The 20,149-nt window shown below is 38.8% G+C and overlaps 2 protein-coding genes across 4 annotated transcripts in view; one reads left to right on the top strand and one right to left on the bottom strand.

Annotated features, from left to right (window-relative positions):
• Positions 1–461: 461 nt before the first annotated feature.
• On the bottom strand, positions 462–7,693 carry SSMEM1 (serine rich single-pass membrane protein 1). The gene is made up of 3 exons (XM_004741760.3): positions 7,413–7,693; positions 3,021–3,075; positions 462–1,299 (listed from the first exon to the last, which is right to left on the bottom strand). Exons 1-3 carry the CDS (start codon positions 7,593–7,595, stop codon positions 806–808), a joined length of 732 nt encoding a protein of 243 aa, XP_004741817.1. The 5' UTR covers positions 7,596–7,693; the 3' UTR covers positions 462–805.
• A 2,059-nt stretch (positions 7,694–9,752) lies between these two features.
• The window catches only part of TMEM209 (transmembrane protein 209), a 32,711-nt gene continuing 22,314 nt past the window's right edge, over positions 9,753–20,149 (top strand). Inside the window, exons 1-6 of one of the 3 annotated variants that reach the window (XM_045062989.1) lie at positions 9,753–9,929; positions 11,198–11,334; positions 11,479–11,537; positions 12,517–12,648; positions 13,123–13,364; positions 18,725–18,926. In XM_045062989.1, coding sequence (XP_044918924.1) covers positions 11,198–11,334; positions 11,479–11,537; positions 12,517–12,648; positions 13,123–13,364; positions 18,725–18,926 — 772 coding nt within the window. In that variant the 5' untranslated portion in view covers positions 9,753–9,929. The other 2 variants (XM_045062987.1, XM_045062988.1) reach the window with 2 other exon arrangements.

Below are 20,149 nucleotides of genomic sequence, written 5' to 3'. Positions count from 1 at the left end.
CTTCGGCTCAGGTCATAATCCCAAGCTCCTGGGATCAAGCCCCACATTGGGCTCCCTGCTTGGTGGGGAGTCTGCTTCTCTTTCTCTTGCTCCCCCTTCTTGTGCTCTTTCTCTGTCAAATAAATAAGTAAAATCTTAAAAAAAAAAAAAAACGGTGTCAAAATAATTTTTTTCTTTAACATTTGCCATGGCCTTTAGACAATAACCATGTGGACAACCCATGGCCCAGTCACCCTCTGGGCCACGCTGCCTTCCCTCCTTGTTCTACTCTGGGAATCAGGTCTTTTTCCAGGTTCTCGAGTTCTTCTCTCTCACCAACTGTAGCTGACACATGTGCAACAACACAGCTCAGGTAGAGTCGCCTGAAAATAAGGACCTAGAGAATACGGTCCCTTCCATGCCAACCAATGTCACCTAATTCAGTCAGTCAATCAAAACATACAAATAAATTTAAATGGTTTCTGAACACAAATATATTTTCAAAGAGTGTCCTTATTTGTATTACAGACATAAACAAAATACATACACTCAAGGCATAAAATATGTCTTGTGCTCTTTTGAATTAAAAAATCATAGTAGCAGCAGGTCTTTGATGTTCCAATGGTGCCATAAACAAATTCACAGGCCTGTTTTTGGATAAAGGATTATCTGAAATTTTACCTCTTGGGTTTCAATATGTTTTTGTTGTTAGTAGAGCGACTTTATTGTAAAAGCCTCTGCACCTAGAGCTCTGGTGATTTTTTTTTTTTTATGTTTCATTTGTCTCTTTAATCTGGCTGCAAGTAAGGTAAGGACTTGATAAAATTCAAAATTTACTGAATTTTGTATTAATGTCAGGTACACAATTTTCCTCTTGATTATCTCCCTTCATGTGGGTTACTGAAGTACTTTGAAGGAAGTGGCGGGTCAACCATTCATTGGTTCTCATGGCTTTGCAGTGGAGGCAGGGCCTTTCCCTGATTTGGCAACTTCCCACATTCCTTGGCCTCTGAGCTAGTTTTCTCTTCTTAATACTAGCTGGTGATGGATGGTGTTCACTTTCACTCTCCTTCCATGAGGAGGCTCCCGAGTTTGATTCTTCACTGTCACACTCAGTAGTATCACTATCGTGTTGGATCTGATTCACCTGGCTGAACTGAGAATGGCGCTTGGCTCGTCTTTGTTCAAGATAGGCATTGACCAAAGCCACTTCTGAGTCAGTTACAGGAGTGAGTTGGCTCTGCTTGGGTTTTTTCATCATTTGTAAAGAATCCCAGTCACCATCTTTGCTTTGCCGCTTATAGGAAGTGTCTTTGCTTGCTAACAACCAATGAAACAAATCAAGATGTTAGGCATATCATTGGTTACTGCAACTTCGTATTACGTAAGGAAGCCTATGGCATGTATGGACTCTCTCTCGGTTACCATTTGGCAAGGCACCACTTGTCTCGGCTCATTTGCAAGCGTTGGCAACTGCCTGCCTTTTCCAGTATGATACCAAGTCCTCTAAAGACCAGAGGGGTCAAATAGATGCTTGACACATTGTTTTTGAAGCCTTGTGGACCCCTCATATAAGATCAAGGGAAAGGTCACCAAGCTTTTCCAGAGGAGGACACGTTTTCCCCTTGCCTTGAAGTCTTAAAGAGTCAAGTATGTATGTGCATGTGATTTGGGTAGCAAGAAACTAAAAAAGGTCTTTTCTTTACACAGTGCTGTGCTGGAGTTGTCTTCTACCAGCAAGCTCACAAGAACAGAGGGTTAAACTTACAGGAATTCTGTGAGATGGTTGTTAAAACACAGCCTATTAGTCAAAATTAAATGATACAAACATACCATTAAATCCATTTATTACACATGAATGTAATAAATATTCTAAGCTAATCAGTTCCTAATTATTTTACTAGATTTTATTAAGAAATAGCTCTTGAAGCTATTTATGTCTGTGGTATCTGGATATTGGAAATCCTATGTAATGGTGTGCTACCATGCATCTCTTCCCAACTCCACTTCAGTAACATCATGTTGGTAATTTGCAATCAGTGTGGGCGGGGGGGGGGGCGGGGGTGGGAAGCAACGAGCACTAAAAATCAGGTCTTGTTTATGATTTTGTTGATTGTCTCGGCTTAAAGTGGAAAAGAACATGTTACTAACGTAGATTACATTTAGAAGTGTCATCCTTTAGCTACTACATTGTGAATCGCACCCCAAAACGAGGAAATATCCTTCCAGAGTATTCTAAAATTATTATCCAATTCAGGAAAGAAGTCATATCATTGACAACCAAGTTAAGTTACAACATACATCTTCCTGCTTCCTTCATCTTACTCCTTAACTTAAAAGAAACATAACATTCATATAGGACTACACTTGTTCACCCATGCAGCTGTCGGTTGGCTTAGGATGCAAGGGTCTGGCAGAAATCTTGGGAAGTGCTTTGTCAAATTGGCAGTCTATTACCATAAAGTGTATTATATATCTTGTTACTTGTAAATTGTGTGATATACATCCTTTATATCAGCAACATTTAAAAAAAAACAAAAAACCATGCGGGGCGCCTGGGTGGCTCAGTGAGTTAAAGCCTCTGCCTTCAGCTCAGGTCACAATCCCAGGGTCCTGGGATCAAGCCCGGCATTGGGCTTTCTACTCAGCATGAAGCCTGCTTCCCCTTATCTCTCTGCCTGTCTGTCTGCCTACTTATGATCTCTGTCTGTCAAATAAATAAGTAAAATCTTTTTAAAAATGTCATATAAAGCTCATAGTCCTATAGCAACACTAACAATAAAGTTGTATGAAAGGCAAACTATATGCAGGGAGAATGCTTGAGGAATGAAAAGAGAACTTGAACTCTACGTACTAGTAATTTATGGCCTCTAGAAGCTCTACTGAAGCAGCTAAGCTGTCCTGTGCTAAAGCAAGAGGCCCATCCACGGGGACCACCACAGGTCTGGAGAGGCCTATAACCACGCTCAGTTGTTTGCTTTCCACACTCAGCACATATTTCTCTCGTCATAGTTCAATACCAAATATGTACCAGCTCTCACCTTTACTGACTGAGGTGCTGGTCCCACTGTCTTCATCCTTTTTCTTCTCCGACATCTGTTTCAGAAATACAGGTCAGTAATAGCAGTCTCAGTTGGCTGTTTTTCAAGTCCATAGAACACTGTTGCCCTAGACTCTTGGGCAATGTCTAATTTTAAGCATTCAGTACAATTCAATAAATTCTTATGGAGTTCCTATTAGAGTGATCATCTCATCTGCTGCCCACTGGAAGACCATGCTTTGATAGCAGAGTCTGCCAAAAAGTTTTGAACCAAGCCAAATGGAACAAAGACTTGAGAGAAAATAATACTGATGAAGATCTATGGGTTGTAAAGTTTTCCTGTACTCACATTGTAAAGAAATATCATTTAAAAACAGATTTGATAGTACTGGGATTCATTTTACATTACTTTGTAAAGACTTTATCAGGTCACCTTTTTTGTAATCCTTGAAGATCTTTACCAGAGTTCATAAACCACTATCTCCCAAGTCCTTCCGAAACTTTCCTCTAAAATGCAACCATAACATTGTCTATGGATTTGGCAACAGAAAAGAAATGGATTTCTTTGAATAGTTCCTCAAATACCCTAGCCCAATACTCCATAAATAAATTTGTCCCATTGTTCAGATTAGTGTCCCATTTTTTATGCTGAACATGATTTCGCTAAAATATAAATATAAAACAACTCTTTCAGAATGTATCAAGACTTTAGAAATACTCATAACACTTTTGACACGTAATAATTCTTACTAGGAATCTATCACCAGGAAATAACCCCTCAAAGAGACAAAAATTTATGTACAAAATAATCACAGTGTAATCAGAATAATATAAAATTCAAAGGTAGACCATGGTTAAATTATGGACAATCATAATATATAGTTGTAAAATTATTATAAGAAAAGCATGTCTTGGGCGCCTGGGTGGCTCAGTGGGTTAAGCCGCTGCCTTCGGCTCAGCTCATGATCTCAGGGTCCTGGGATGGAGTCCCGCATCGGGTTCTCTGCTCAGCAGGGAGCCTGCTTCCCTCTCTCTCTCTCTGCCTGCCTCTCCATCTACTTGTGATTTCTCTCTGTCAAATAAATAAAATCTTTAAAAAAAAAAAAAAAGAAAAGCATGTCTTGACATGAGGAAATACATGTTGTACTATGTTAAAAATCAAGATACAAATTTGTAGGGGTGCCTTGGTGGCTCAGTTAAATCTCTGCCTTCGGCTCAGGTCATGATCTCAGGGTCCTGGGATTGAGCCCTGTATCAGGCTCTCTGCTCGGCGGGGGGCCTGCTTCCTCCTCTCTCTGTCTCTACCTGCCTCTCTGCCTACCTGTCTGTCAAATAAATAAATAAAATCTTTAAAAAAAAAAAAGATACAAATTTGAATATGTAGTACAATCACAAGAAGGCTAAAAACATGAAAAGACTTTAAACAATGTACACAAGTGTTAGCAATGTTTGTGAGTGAAACAGTGATACTTTTCTTTCTGATTTTTCAGGTTGTCTACATTTGGGGAAAACAATGAATTTTCGTAGAAAGTCAAACTTCCTTGGGGTTGAAAATGCCATACCTGGATATTCATAGCTACAATCCAGGATCCTTGGCCCATTCCTTTCTTAATATCTGATCTCTATAACAGCAGGCAAGTATCTTTAATGAGATCCCTCTCTGCATTGGGTTACTGCAAACATTCTCTGAAAAATTTAAGAGTGGAATCCTCTTTTGAGATATCTCTCTTTTCACAATGATTGGTGGGGGGATGCTTATTTTAAATTTAATATAAAGAGAGATAATTATTAAATGATTAGAAGTTCATACACCTAAAATTTTGTTCATGGTAGTTGGTTATTTCCAAGTAATCTGGAGTAGTTTTTTTTTCCTCATTTTTTGCACTTTCTTATAATTTCCACATTTTCTATAACACATACTTTTATAATGGACAGGGAGAAATGTTTAAAAATATTTATTAGGTTTACATCATTTTTACAGAAAGCTTCCATATTTGACTTGATGTCAAATCAAAACAGAATCCCAAAATCAAAAGATTTTGCATCAAGTTAAGTGGAATCACATGAACTCTGGTTACCAAAAGCACTTTCTTAACTATCTGTGTGCGATTCAGTGAGTGAAAACATCAGCAGGGCCTGCCCTGAGGAGAGGAGATGTAGGCTATGGCTCTGCTTTTCAGCCATAGAACAGCCCTGCAATTTTAGCAGTTCACTTAACACCTCCCTAAAGCTCAGTTTCCACACATACAAAATGAGAAACTTGGACCAGTATTGTTTGGAAAAATACCAGCACTAACAGTCTGAATAAACACTAAACAAATACACAAACTAAATATAGTATTTATAGTCTCTGAAAGCAAAAGGGTAAATGCATCGTAAGTAGTGGCAAATCCAGAGGAAATCAGCAGGCTTCACGTTTGAGGATAATTACCACCACATTTCCATCACGCTTTTACCATTACTTCAAGGTTTGTAAATAAAGGCCCATAGTTTAGCTGAGAAAATGAAGTTCAAAGTGAAAGAAAAATTCCATCCTCCTTGACTAGCTCTCATATGGTTCTCAGATTTCAAATCTGGGACCCTTCACAAGCAGCAGTTCAACCCATTGTAACTGCCATGGGGGTACAAAGTGAAAGACGAAACCTCTAAGATAATTAAGGTTTTAATCAGCACTGAATAGATTTAATTCAACATTTCAGCTATGCTTTGAAGCAAATGAACTACATGGCAGGAAACCTAGGTCTATTTCTCCTCCAACACTTAACCACTTGTGTAACATTGGACAAGTCACTTAATTTCCTTGGGCCTTATCAATTAAAAAAAAAAAAAAAGCAGAGATACTGGTATCTTATTTGTCTACAAAAAGGAGGCTGGACTGCCTGCTCTCTTAGGTCCTTGAAGCTCAGACTCTGTGATTCCAAAGAGCTGATACAAGCAAAGGAGCAAAAGAATAACTTAGATCTCTTAAGTAGTCTTCATGATGAAATTGCCAGGAATCAATTTCAATTTTTTGTTAATTTTCTAAAGTAGCTTTTCTGGCCAAACCAGACAAATTCAATATACTTAGCTAGGGAGTCTAGGACACATATAAGGGATCACTATTCTAAATCTCCTTTTGGCAAAGTATCTACTTTAAGAAGTATTTAGACTTTAGATGAAACTTCTTCTTAGGAGGAAGAGGTAGTGAGGGGAAGAATCTTTGATTATTATAATGGAATTCAGCTGGCATAGACATAACAAACCTCCTCCTCTCCATCTAGAGCTGATGCAGCACTCAGTCTAGCTGACCATTGCCAGCCCAGGGCACTGACTGTAATGCCAAATGATGGTGGTCTGATTAATCATCAGCCTGGTATTAATGGCCAGCAAGGACACCATGTCAGCAATTTATAAGAGCTTGCTTACTCATAATACGTTAGAGATACACAGTCCTGAAAACCTGGGCTACCCCCTTCCTAAGAGGATGGTATTTTCTTTTGCTAGTAGGCAGTCTGAAGCGGTGACTTTGAAATGCCAATTGAATATTACCCCCACCTTAAAAGACCACCAGAGACGTGAGTCAAAGCCAATCAGCAAGGGTCGTTTATTGCAGGTTCGAACCTGGACCTCTGCGCCGCTCGTTGCCGGTAACGCCGAGAGGTCCAGAGCTGGGTTGGTGCAGGATTTTTATAGACAGATACAAACAAGTTTCGGGTGGGGGCCAGCCTCCTGCTCCTTCAACTTTTGTTCTGTTTAGTTTAGTTTAGTTCTGCATCTTATCTTTCAGGAGAGGACATTGCCTCATTCTCAAATCTCCCAAATCCTACAACATGTATTCTATAAATATGACAACTTTTGTATCTTTGATTAGAATTACATGGCTACAAAAGGAATTTGGAGGTCATTTACCAGTAGGGAAGTTTATCCCAGCATTTCACAGACTATGGACAAACTGCAAACAACTTAAATGTCTCCAAATTGCAGATTTGTTTTGGTACAACCACAAGACAAAATTACGCAGCCATTAAGAGTGCTGCTGTGTGAATATGATTTGAGGAAATGTGACAATATTAAGTTTTTAAAAAGGATATGAAAATGTCTACACTACCAACCATGTAATATCAAAGAGAGATTGAGAGAAATATATTGAGATAGAGAAAAATAAAAAACAAAATCAGACTATTACTCCAAAATATTAACAAGGGCTCTCTCTAGGAAATAGGATTACAGTAGTTTGATTTTCTTCCTCATCCTTTCTGTATTCTTGGATGCTCTAGAAAGAGATTGCATTATTTTTAAAACTAGAAAACAAACTTCTAAAAAGTAGCTTGACCGAAGTAAAGTGAATTTATTTTATGGAAAATCCCCTATGATACAGTAAACATATTATTTTAAATGAAATAGGATATCCTACCCAGACAGAAGCCCGAGAGAGGAACATCAGGACCAATATAATGACAAAATACCAAAGCAGGAAGCTCCCTATTGTCCCGCAAGAGTCATCCTTCCGGCATTCATATTCCTGACTTGGAATGGTAAAACTTAAAGGTATGGGGGGAGGATCCACCTCCCAAAATAAGGAAAAAAGGTCTCCCATGATGGCTTCTTGCTTTGAAAAGAAAGCATGCTCAAAGGAATGAAGATGACTGGGAAGTACTTCACTCCATGTGTATGACAATTTCCTTGGCAACCTATTGTGACATACGCTTCAGTAACTGTGACAGGAACTGACAAACACTTCTTGGATTTCTAACTTTTTGGAAGATTTATCTAAATTATTTCTATGAGAGTTACGGTATTTTCCCCATACATCAATAGGGTCCATGCTACCTTAATTTTTTTTATTTTCCTGAAACTTGTACATACTGTATTTTCTTTAAATTTTAATGCCTGTAAAATCTAAATTGCTGAGGTATCTATTTTTTTCAGTCTCTGTATGAATCATATCACTGTAAATTGACATGCACACACCTAACATATTATAGACTGAATTATGTTCCCCCCAAATTATATGTTAAATGAATAATCCCCAATTTCACAATAACTGGAGATAAGGTCTTTAAAGAGATAATTAAGGTTAAAGAGGTCATAAAGATAGGGCCCTAATCCAGATGACTGATGTCCTTATAAGAGAAAGAGAGACCCCATGTATGTGTGGGCACAGAGAGAGGACACAGAAGGTGGCCATCTTCAAGCCAAGGAAAGAGATCTCAGGAGAATCCAGTTTTGCTGGTGCCTTGGTCTTGGACTCCTCACCTGCAAAACTGTGAAAAAAATACATTTTTGTTGTTCAAGCCATCCAGTCCATGATATTTTTTTTTATGGTAACCCTTGCAAACTAATACATAAGGCCAGTTATATAGCAAAGCACTATATATAGTAGTGTTTCTTTTTAAGCCTCAATAAATGCACAATAATTTAAGGACATTAAGAGAGGAAATAAAGGGATGCCTGGGTGGCTCAGTGGTTTAAGCCTCCGCCTTCAGCTCAGGTCCTGGGATCGAGCCCCACATCGGGCTCTCTGCTCAGCGGGGAGCCTGCTTCCCCCTCTCTCTCTGCCTGCCTTCTGCCTACTTGTGATCTCTCTCTGTCTATCAAATAAATAAATAAATAAAAATCTTAAAAAAAAAAAAAGAGAGAGAGAGGAAATAAAGATGTGTCTGTTGTAGGGGTGCCTGGGTGACTCAGTCTGTTAAACTTCCTTGTCTCAGCTCGGGTATTTTGATCTCGGGGTTGTGAGTTCAGACCCAGCTTGGGCTCCATGCTAAGTGTGGAGCCCACTTAAAGAGAAAAAAAAAAAAAAAGATATGTCTGTTGTAAATGACATTAAATGTAAACAATTTCTTAAGAAAGAGATATGAGGGAGGAACCTGGTATTCTAATTTTGACTGTACGTTGGGTCCCTTCACTTTGAATAATTTTTGAGTAAGTTCATCTCTGAATCTAAAACTAGAGCAAAACATCATTGCTACTACGGCAGTCTAGAAATTATTAAAACCACAGTTTAAAAAAATCTGTTAGGGTGCCTGGGTGGCTCAGTGTGTTAAAGCCTCTGCCTTCTGCTCGGTCATGATCTCGGGGTCCAGGGAGTGAGCCCTGAGTCCCATCAGGCTCCCTGCTCAAGAGGGAGCCTGCTTCCCTTCCTCTCTCTCTGCCTGCCTCTCTGCCTACTTGTGATCTCTGTCCGTCAAATGAATAAATAAAATCTTAAAAAAAAAAATCTGTTAGATCTTTAAGAGCATAGCATACCTGCAGATTCCATTAATATGCAATACCATAAAGAATCTTAATTTTCTTCTATTTGACCTTAGGTGCATCTTAGGAAAAATTTTGGTCATTGACACGTACATGATGTAACAATCCACTAGCTTATTGTGAAAAGACGTGATGTTTTCATTAGGGTAACATTTCTCCACATCCCCAAAGGCAGGTCCCCACTCTCAGCTCATGGTGGCTGTTGGCCCTGTGCTTTAGGCCTGCATCACCTCCTCCAGGAAGCTCACTAGGAGCCTGCCAGGGGCCCCACCTCTATTGCACCTGCTGGCTGACCTCCAGACACTGACCAGGGAACTCCACTTTTACATCCCCACGCGTAGCTCTGTGGCACATTGTAGGCGTTTGTATTTGTTAAATAAAACCAAAGTGAACTCCCTGAAGCTTTTCCTCAGGATTATAAGTTCTTCCGAAGAATAAGCAATCAAAGTAACAACTGGATTTTTTTTCAACCTCAAAACCACTAGCAACTTTAACAGATTTGGGGATTTCTTCCTACTGCTGCACCCTTATTACAAGGATATTTAAGAATTTACATCGGGTCAGAACACTTGTTTTTGTGAGAAATGCTCTGTCGTCGCTGATGGGTGTCTGGACACGTTACCACATACTCTACCCTACAACTAGCTACCCTGCGTAATAAAATCGGCTTAAAAATGTAAGCATATTTTTTATCCATAAATACTCTAAGGAAGCTAAAATTATATTAATATATAGAAATTCAGCTTGCTACAGTTATTACTTTTTACTGCGGGTTCAGAACTTGGTCTGAATTTGTGCTGCTCAGCTTTCTCCCCACAGAAGAGAGCCACAAACACTATCGCTGTTTCCCTGGTAACGCGCCTAGCTCTCGTTCTTCCGCTCCCCCACCCCTTCTCGCGAGAAGGTTCATTCTTCCGGTAACTGAGGTCCTGCAAGTCGGTTGCTTTCGCCTTCGCGCTTGGCTTCGCGCATGTGCAGTAGGGTGTGGCGCGAGTCCCCGGCTTCCGGCCGAAGAATATGGTGCGTTTTTGGGGTCATCTTTGTGCTTCCTGGCTGCGGAGTCCACGCGGGCGGTGGGGTTTCGGTGACTGTGGATCCGGCGAGGGTTCAGCCAAAGGGGAGTGTGTCCAGGCGTCCCATCACCTGTAGTGGAAGGACGAAAGAAGTCATAGGGGTTGCTAAAGTTTGTGCTGGGAGACCCAGGGAGGGAATCTCTGGGGACTGGGAAGTTTGGACTCGCGGGCTGGGAGGCGGGAGGGTGCTGCTCTGGACTCCATGGATGGAAGAGTCTTATGTTTGTCTGAGATGAGGCCTAGCGAAACAGAGGAAATATAAATCCCACGTGGGCCCGAACTGCACACTCCCCAGTCGCTCTCATTCCCTTCACACCACGAGTGTTCACCCTTAAAAAACTTAAATTCTTAAACTTAATCAGCAACACAAAACAGGAGTCCCTGGCGTGCGACAGGCCGAGTGCAGACAGTTGTTCACGATGGTAGGCAGTTAATGGTTTCTGCGTGAAGATGTTAGGAGAACCTTTCATGGCTTTAGCTAATAATGGAGTATTTTCTCCCAAAGCTTGGTATTTTGAGTTTCTTAAATTAGCCTTTGGGCTAGTCCTTGTAACGTCCTTGAAAAGCACAGTACAGAATAATTGTGAATATAATCACCATCCTTCAAATACAAAATAAGACATTTTTATTCATTGCAAGTATTCTCTGAAGTGACCAACCAGTTCTCTGTTGATTACAATATGGTACCAATAAACTTACAATTTATCGTTCCCTTTTCATATAATAATAGTAAAATGTAGAAAATACTGGAAAGACATTTTAAACATAAAGAAAACGTGCAGTTTTTAGTTACTGTTCTAAAGGACACAAGTTTCTTCAATGGAAAAGTGGTTTCTTTTCACTAATTCCGGTGCTTTTTATTTTCGAATAGATGCAAAGGGAGACAAATCCTAGTGCTTCCCTTATTGACAGAACCATCAAGATGAGAAAAGAAACAGAAGCTAAGAAAGTGGTTTTAGCCTGGGGACTCCTAAATGTATCTATGGCTGGAATGATATACACTGAAATGTAAGTTAATTAGCCAAAAAAAGTGAAACTTGAAGAGGCTAATGGTCGGTTCCACAGGTTTTGGTGTTTTGATTTTGGGTGTTCTCTTTGTTGTTTTTGATGTTTTTTTTTTAAGACTTTGAAAAGCCTTTCTAATTTTTTCAGGACTGGAAAATTGATTAGTTCGTATTACAATGTGACATACTGGCCCCTCTGGTATATTGGTAAGTAATTCATTTTTATGGTGATTTAGATTTACTACTGATGAAAAACTGCATTCATGTTCAGTTCAACTTAGTATTCGTCCCTGTATTCCATAAATATTCGAGTGTGTACTATATTCCAAGAACTGGGGATACAGTAGGAAGGGAACAAGGTCCCTGCCCTCATGGAAGGAACGTTCTAGTAGGGGGAACAAATTAAACAGTACAATTCTAGGTAATCCTTGGAGTTCTGCGATGAAAAACAATGTTTGGTGATGGTGATTTGTTCTCTCTGAAATGCCTTCCCTACTTCCCTACCACTGCTCCTTTCAAGAACAACCAGATTTCTATTCCATTGATGCCTTCCTCAGTTTACTTATTACTTCCTCTGTCTGCTTCTCTCTGCTCTTTGGTAGTCCCGGGATTTGAAGAGTCTTAATGGCCATTCAAGTGAATTCCATAGTCTAACCCAGACATTAACATGAAGTCTGTGTTAGGGAGGTGGTGTTAGGTGGCAAAGAGATAAGCAAGTTTTGGCATCTGCGTATCTGAGGTGTAATCATGAATAACTGGCTGTGTGTTCTTCCAAAAGTCACTTGACTTCTGTAGTCAAATGAAGGTCAAAATATTTATTGTACAAGGTTGTAAGGATTAGTGATTATTTTTTGGTAAGATTTTTTTATTTTTAGGTAATCTCTATATGCAGTGTGGGGCTTGAACTCGCAACTCTGAGATCGAGTCACATGCTCCACTAAATGGGCCAGCCAGGTGCCCAATAATATTTTGAAATTCACTAGTAAATGTCCTATAATAAACATTTATATAATAAACATTGTATAAAGTATACATTCATTAAATGGTAACTATTATGAGGAGTAGGAAGATGGTTTTCAATTTTTTTTGTTGACTTGCTGAAGTTTGAAGAGTTTTGTCCCCCCCCCCCCCCACTTTAAATGTTCTGCCTCCCTTTTAGAAAATATAACATACTGTTCTCTTCCAGAGCTTGCCCTTGCCTCCCTCTTTAGCCTAAACGCCTTATTTGATTTTTGGAGATATTTCAAGTACACTGTGGCACCAACAAGTCTGGTGGTTAGCCCTGGACAGCAAACACTTTTAGGGTTGAAAACAGCTGGTAAGTGTTTTATATCTTTTGCAAAGGTGGGGAAAGGTTGGCAATAAATCTTTCTCAATTTAATTTGCCCTTTTTATAGACTGAGCTGGAAGGGACTTCTAAGGCCATCTGGCTCAACTATATTAAGCAAGTCTATAATAAATTGTCTTAAGACCAATGATTATCATTCCTATTTGTATAAACTGAATGGAAATAATATTCAACAGCCTCAAGAAAGTTTGTTCCGTTGTTTAATTACAATTAAAATTAAATGACTCTTGTTGCATTGAAGCTAATCTCTTACTTTGAAATCTTTGGAAATGGTAAGCAACTACTTTCTGTCCTTAGATAATAATATGTTATGTAACTTAACAACCAAATCAGTCTGAAAAGATTCAATTCATTAAATCTGTTCTTATAGAAATTTTATTTACACATGCACACACATCTTTAATTCACTCATTTTTTATTTATTTCTTCTTTCCTTCCTTCTAGTTGTACAGACTACTCCTCCACATGATCTGGCAGCAACCCAAATCCCTCCCTCTCCACCTTCTCCTTCAATTCAGGGTCAGAGTGTGTTGAGTTATAGCCCATCTCGTTCACCCAGTACCAGCCCCAAGTTCACCACCAGCTGTATAACTGGATATAGCCCCCAGCTGCAAGGTCTGTCATCAGGGGGCAGTGGTTCCTATAGCCCTGGAGTGACTTACTCTCCCATCGGTGGTTATAATAAGGTAACGAATCCTTTCTCTTGGCCACGTTATTGTAGAATGGGGAGCTACCTTGAAAATCAGCAAATGAGTCAAAACTCATTTTCTCACTGAGGGAACTGAGGAACAGTGGGTAATTTTCTTGCCCAGATGGCCTGTTTAAGAGCCAAGAACAGAACCCAGAGCCTGATACCTAGTCAGAAGTTCTTTATACTACACCCGAAGATGAAAGAAAAAATACTAGCTTTTGTAAAGATAATGGGTTGAGGGTCACCATCTAGGATCTTTCTACTGGGTTTTTCAAACCAGTTGAGACTATGGTAACGTTTTACTTTAAATTACATTTAAATTCATGTTTGCCTCTTTCTTTGCTTATTTATGTGAAACGTTTGTATATCCTTATAAAATTTTAATGCTTTCTGTGACACCTGGGTGGCTCAGTGCGTTAAGTGTCAGCCTCCGACTCAGGTCCTGATCCCAGGGTCCTGGGATCGAGTCCTGCCTCCTGCTTCTTTCTTGGTGGGAAGCCTGCTTCTCCCTCTGCCTGCCGCTTCCTCTGCTTGTGGGTGCCCTCTCTCACTCACTTTCTCTCACACAAATAAATAAATAAAATCTAAAAATAAATAAGATTTTAATGCTTTCATCATGTTGGATTACCTCCTAAGCTAAGAGGAGTTGTGTAGTTGAACTCTTGAGGATGGACACCCCTCTCCAAAGGGGATGAATAGAATCCTTCATTCCAACTCCCACAGTTAAGTGGGATATAGTTCTCATTTTTGGACTTGATAGAAGCAAAATTGACAAATTTGAAATTATGACTCCTGCCTGAAGTGTGAGAACATAGAAGGAGCGTTAAAGAGATGGTCAGGGGCACCTGGCTGACTCAGTAGAGCGTGCAGCTCTTAATCTTGCAGTTGTGTGTGCAAGCCCCATGTGGTATGTGGAGATTACTTTAAAAAAATCAGGGGTACCTGAGTAGCTCAGTTAAGTGTCTGCCTTTGGCTTAGGTGTCATCCCAGGGTCCTGGGATCAAGCCCCAGATGGGGCTCCCTGCTCCATTGGGACTCAGCTTCTCCCTCTCCCCCTGCTTGTGCTCGCTCTCTGTAAAATAAATAAATAAAATCTTTTAAATCATTTAAAGGGCAGGGGTGGGGTAGTCACATTTTCAGATGCTCCCACAATTTAGACTCTAGACATCTCTGTAGCTGCTAGTTAAATGAGGAATGTCTGGAAATGAAAACACACTGCCCTCATTCTTTACATAATATTTATTTGTTATGAAATTCCATACAGCTGGGTACATGATAATAATTTTGGCAAGTAATAGAATTTAGAACATCTTGTACACGTTAAATATTATGAAGAATTGTAAATATAGTGATAACTCACAACCCGTAGGTAAATATGACTTGTAAAAATAGCTTTCATTTTCATAAGAAAAGAAAAATCACTCATATTCTTACCATCCAAACATAATTTCTGTTTAATGGCTACTTAATACTCCTCTAATGGAAATACCATGGCTTACTCTTGAATAAGTAAGTTATTTTTATTTCTTAGAAACTATTACTAATCTGTGCTAAATAGCTCTTTACATAAAGTTTGTAACATTGTTTATCTTTTTCTACTAGACTGTAACCTCAAGTACAAGATGGTGTGTTTTTATTCATCTGTGTTTTCTTAGCCCAGTGTAGGGAATATAGATGCCGTATAAGTATTTGTTGAATACAAACTAATACCTTGGAAAAGTTAATGAAATAGAATAATTATTTTTCTAGGGAGAAAATGCCAAGATTGACTAAGTAGAAAACCTAAATAAATAGGGAAGAAAAATTTTAAACTTTAATCAAGTATACTTGCAGAATATATTAGAGCCTGAAATTTTGCTGTTGAGTTCTTTTAAATTTTCAAGAAACAAGTTACTTTTAAACTTTTGATTATGAAAGTTTTCAGACATACCTGTACCCGTTTTCAGTAGTTACCCACGTTCTATAGTGTATGGACAGCTAATTCTGATCCAGTAAAACATGTTAAAAGCGTAAATTCTATAGTCAGAAAATTGGATTGAAATCCTGGTAGGATCTTGAGTGAGTTACCTAACCTCTCATATCCAAAATTAGTACAGTAGTAATATTTACCTATTATTGAGAGGATAAAATAAGGTAATATATAGTATGCATAAAATATGCCCCTTGAGTAAGAATAAACCAGTCAATGGTTTATTAGCCCATTATGGTTTATATAGCTCAAATATAGCATATGTGAGGATTTTTTTTTAATAGGCTCCACCCCCATAAGTGTGGAAGAGGATTAACATTTCTGTTTTCAAACATTATTAAACTAAAAGATTTTTTAATCCTTGCTTTTTGACAAGATTATATAAATTGATAATGAAACCCCAATAAAAATAATTATCAATGTAGTGGAGTAGATAGTTGATAAAATAGATAATACAGTGACCAGTAATTATTTTTAAAGTGTTTAACTACATAAGTATGAGGAAAAATACAAGTTAAATGTAAATTTTTAAAAATTCTTCTATATCAAATAAACATTTTAAAAGAAGTAATGCTGATGGATATATATCAAAATATGTCCTCCTATCAGTTTCTTCTGAATTGTATTTAGTATAACATTTTCATTTAATACAATACAAACATGCATTTAAATGTTCATATGGTTTGATACAGTCATTTCAATTCTTGGGATCTCCTGAAGAACATCCTCAGAAATTAAGAAAAGATTTATGTACAAAGATGTTAATCATAACATTATTTACGGTGGCCAAAAATTGTAGACAGTTCAAATGTCTAGAATAAGAGAATGAAATAGTATATTTGTACAATGAGATATTATATAGCCAGTAAGAATATTTATAGGAAAATCATTGGTTAATTTTTAAAACAACAATGAGGGGACACCTGTGTGGTTCAATCAGTTTCTGCTTGGGTGGTGAGCTCAAGGTTGTGACATAGAGCCCTCTGGCTCCACACTCAACAGGGAGTCTGCTTGAGATTACTCGCTGTCCCTCTTCCTCTGATCACCCCCACCAATGCACATGCTCACATGTTCGTCTCCATCTCTAAAGTAAATAAATAAATCTTTTTTTATTTTAATTTTTTTATTAACATTAATGTATTATTATCCCCAGGGGTACAGGTCTGTGAAGCACCGGGTTTACACATTTCACTCACCATAGCACATACCTTCCCCAATGTCCATAACCCAACCACCCTCTCCCTACCCACCCCCCCCCCCGCAACTCTCAATTTGTTTTGTGAGATTAAGATCTCATGGTTTTTCTCCCTCCCGATCCCATCTTATATCATTTTTTTCCTTTCCTGTCCCCCAAACCCCCCACATTGCCTCTCAACTTCCTCATATCAGGGAGATCATGTGATAATTGTCTTTCTCTGATTGACTTATTTCATTCAGCATAATACCCTCTAGTTCCATCCACGTCGTCACAAATGGCAAGATTTCATTTCTTTTGATGGCTGCGTAGTATTCCATTGTATGTATATACCACATCTTATTTATCCTAAAGTAAGTGAAACTTTAAAAAATAAAAATTAATAAACAGGTAATAAAACTAAACAGTATTATCTCAATAATGTAAAAGCAATAATGCATTGATTTATCTGGGTACATTTAAAGATTTGAACATAAAATATGAAAGGGGATTATATTATCTCTAGGTTGTGGAGTTAAAAGTATGACTTACTTTCTTCAAACTCTCCATTTTTTAAAACATACATATATTGCTTCTTTTAAAAACTTTATTTTTTAGAATAGTTTTAGGGTTTGTAGCAGAACTGAGAGGAAGGTACAGAGACATGTTGTATACCTTTTGCCCCCACACAAGCATAGCCTCCCCCCAGCCATCAAAATCCCCCACCAGAGTGGTACATTTGTTACAGTTGATGAACCTATATTGGTACATCATTATCACCCAGAGGCCATAGTTTACTTTAGGGCTTACTCTTGGTGGTATGCATTCTGTGGATTTAGACAAATATATAGTGACATGTATGCACCATTATTGTATGGTATCATAACAGGGTAATTTCACTGCCCTAAAAATCCTTTGTGCCCTATCCATCCTCCCTGGTCCTTGGCAACTACTGATCTTTTTACTCTGTCCATAGTTTTCCTTTTCCAGAATATCATATAATTGGAACCTTAGAGTGTGTAGCGTTTCAGATTGGCTTCTTTTAGTTAGTTATGTGCATTTAAGTTTCCTCCATGTCCCTCTCATGGCTTGATAGGTCACATCTTTCTTTTCTTTTCTTTTTTTTTTTTAAACAGATTTTATTTATTTATTTGACACAGAGAGAGATCACAAGTAGGCAGAGAGACAGGCAGAGAGAGAGGGGGAAGCAGGCTCTCCACTGAGCAGAGAGCCCGATGTGGGGCTCGATCCCAGGATCCTGAGATCACGACCTGGGCTGAAGGCAGAGGCTTAACCCACTGAGCCACCCAGGTTTCCCTCTTGTTTTGTTTTTTTTTTGTTGTTTTTTTTTTTTAAGTGAGAATGCTCGTCTGCGAGTTGGGGGTGGAGTGGGTAGTGAAGGGAAGAGGGTGAGGGACAGAGAGAATCTTTTTTTTTTTTTAAAGATTTTATTTATTTATTTGACAGAGATCACAAGTAGGCAGAGAGGCAGGCAGAGAGAGAGAGAGGAGGAAGCAGGCTCCCCACAGAGCAGAGAGCCCGACGTGGGGCTCCATCCCAGGACTCTGGGATCATGACCTGAGCCGAAGGCAGAGGCTTTAACCCACTGAGCCACCCAGGCGCCCCCTGGACAGAGAGAATCTTAAGAAGGCTCCACGCCCAGCCTGGACCTGACTTGGCTCTGTGGAACTTGATCTCAAGACCCTGAGATCATGATCTGAGCCGAAATCCAGAGTCAGATGCTGAACCACCAAGGTGCCCCATAGCTCATTTCGTTTAAATGCTGAATAATACTCCTTTGTCCAGCTGTATCACCATTTATGTACCCATTCTCTACTGAAGGATGCCTTCATTGGTTCCAGGTTTTGGCAATTACAAATAAAGCTGCTGTAAATGTCGGTATGCAGGTTTTTGTGTAGACATAAGTTTTCAACTCCTTTGGGTAGATACCAAGGAGCACAATTGCTAGATCATGTGCTGAGTGTAGTTTAGTTCTGTAAGAAACCGCCAGCTGCCTTCCGGAGTGGCTATGTATACATTTTGCATTCACGCCAGCAGTGAATGAGGGTTCCAGTTGCTCCACATCCTCATCAACGTTTGGTGTTGTCATGGTTCTGGATTTTGGCCATTCTAATTGGTGTGTGACTTTTTGAAAGTCAAAAACCAAAACAAATAAATTTCAGTAAAGAAGAAGTTCTTTTATTTTGTGTAGTTGGCAAGCTATAGTCCCTCTCCTTCTTCTCCATACCCTACTACTGTTGGACCAGTGGAGAGCAGTGGATTGAGATCTCGCTACCGGTCTTCACCCACTGTCTATAATTCCCCTACTGACAAAGAAGACTACATGACAGACTTACGAACTTTGGATACTTTTCTTAGAAGTGAAGAAGAGAAACAGCATAGAGTTAAGCTGGGTACGTATGTATATTTTTAGTTAGACCTAATGTACATATATTTGGTGTTACTTAATGTTACCCTTAACTCATTATTTCAGTATTTTGATACCTCTCCATAAATGGTTTTTTTTTTTTTTTTTTAGATTTTATTTATTTATTTGACAGACAGAGATCACAAGTAGGCAGAGAGGCAGGCAGAGAGAGAGGAAGAAGCAGGCTCCCTGCTGAGCAGAGAGCCCGAGGCGGGGCTTGATCCCAGGACCCCGGGACCATGACCTGAGCCGAAGGCAGAGGCTTTAACCCACTGAGCCACCCAGGCGCCCCCATAAATGTTTCTTTTTTACCAATATACCTTGATAGCCTAGGAGAGAAATACATTTTGTTTTTATATTTTGTATAGTTAGAATTAAGCTTACCAAACTTAAAAAGTAAAATATAGCTGAACCAAGAAATCTTGAACCTTTCATCTACATTAAGATTGAAAGCTTTTTCATATAAGTTATACTTTCTATTTAAAAGTTGAGGCTATCAGTTGTTTTTTAATCAGTGCTTAGCACCGCTTATTGAAGTGATAGTTGTTTCCTTTTGGTCCTTGAGAAGATTGGCGTGGTGGAGAGAGAATGGATTTACTCCAGAAGTGCTGCTGTTTTTCAGAACATTTTTAAACTTGTCTTTTAGTTTACTTTGGGAAACAATGTTAGCAAATCTTAATCTGTTTGGGGTAGATTTGATTATAACAAAGTCAATTATTTGAAACCAAATTAGGTTATTGAGCCAAGTAATGATTTTTTCCCCTCAGGAACTTTCACAGAAAGCACATTAGGTGCTAAAGCATGGCCACAATGAGGAAGTCAGTTATTGGACCATGGCTCTTTGTGTCACTTGAAATCTCTCCATTGATTTTTAATTTAATTTTGCCTGAAAGTGCCAGGAATGTCAAAGAAACAAATCAATATTATCTTGTTATTTGTTGATGCATGCTTTTTCTTCTTGTTAAATTTTGAAATATTTCAAGTTTACTGTAAATTATAGAGTATAATGCCATGCAAAGAACAACCTAGGTTGTTCCATTGACGTATCTTGGTCTTACTGAGATATTTTCTGGGTTCCACTTTTATTTCTTCTTTGATCCTTTGGAGTTATTTAGAAGGGTGGTTATTATTGCTTAGAAGTATTGTTAGTGATTGGTGTTGCTTTTCATTTCCAACATACAAAATGAAGGCTTGGTTATCTTTTATTTT

This window comes from Mustela putorius, unplaced genomic scaffold (genome assembly GCF_011764305.1).
Source record: "Mustela putorius furo isolate JIRA1106 unplaced genomic scaffold, ASM1176430v1.1 tig00003845_pilon_pilon_pilon, whole genome shotgun sequence".
NCBI classification, from domain to species: domain Eukaryota; kingdom Metazoa; phylum Chordata; class Mammalia; order Carnivora; family Mustelidae; genus Mustela; species Mustela putorius.
This window is presented reverse-complemented; position numbering and strand designations above follow the sequence as displayed.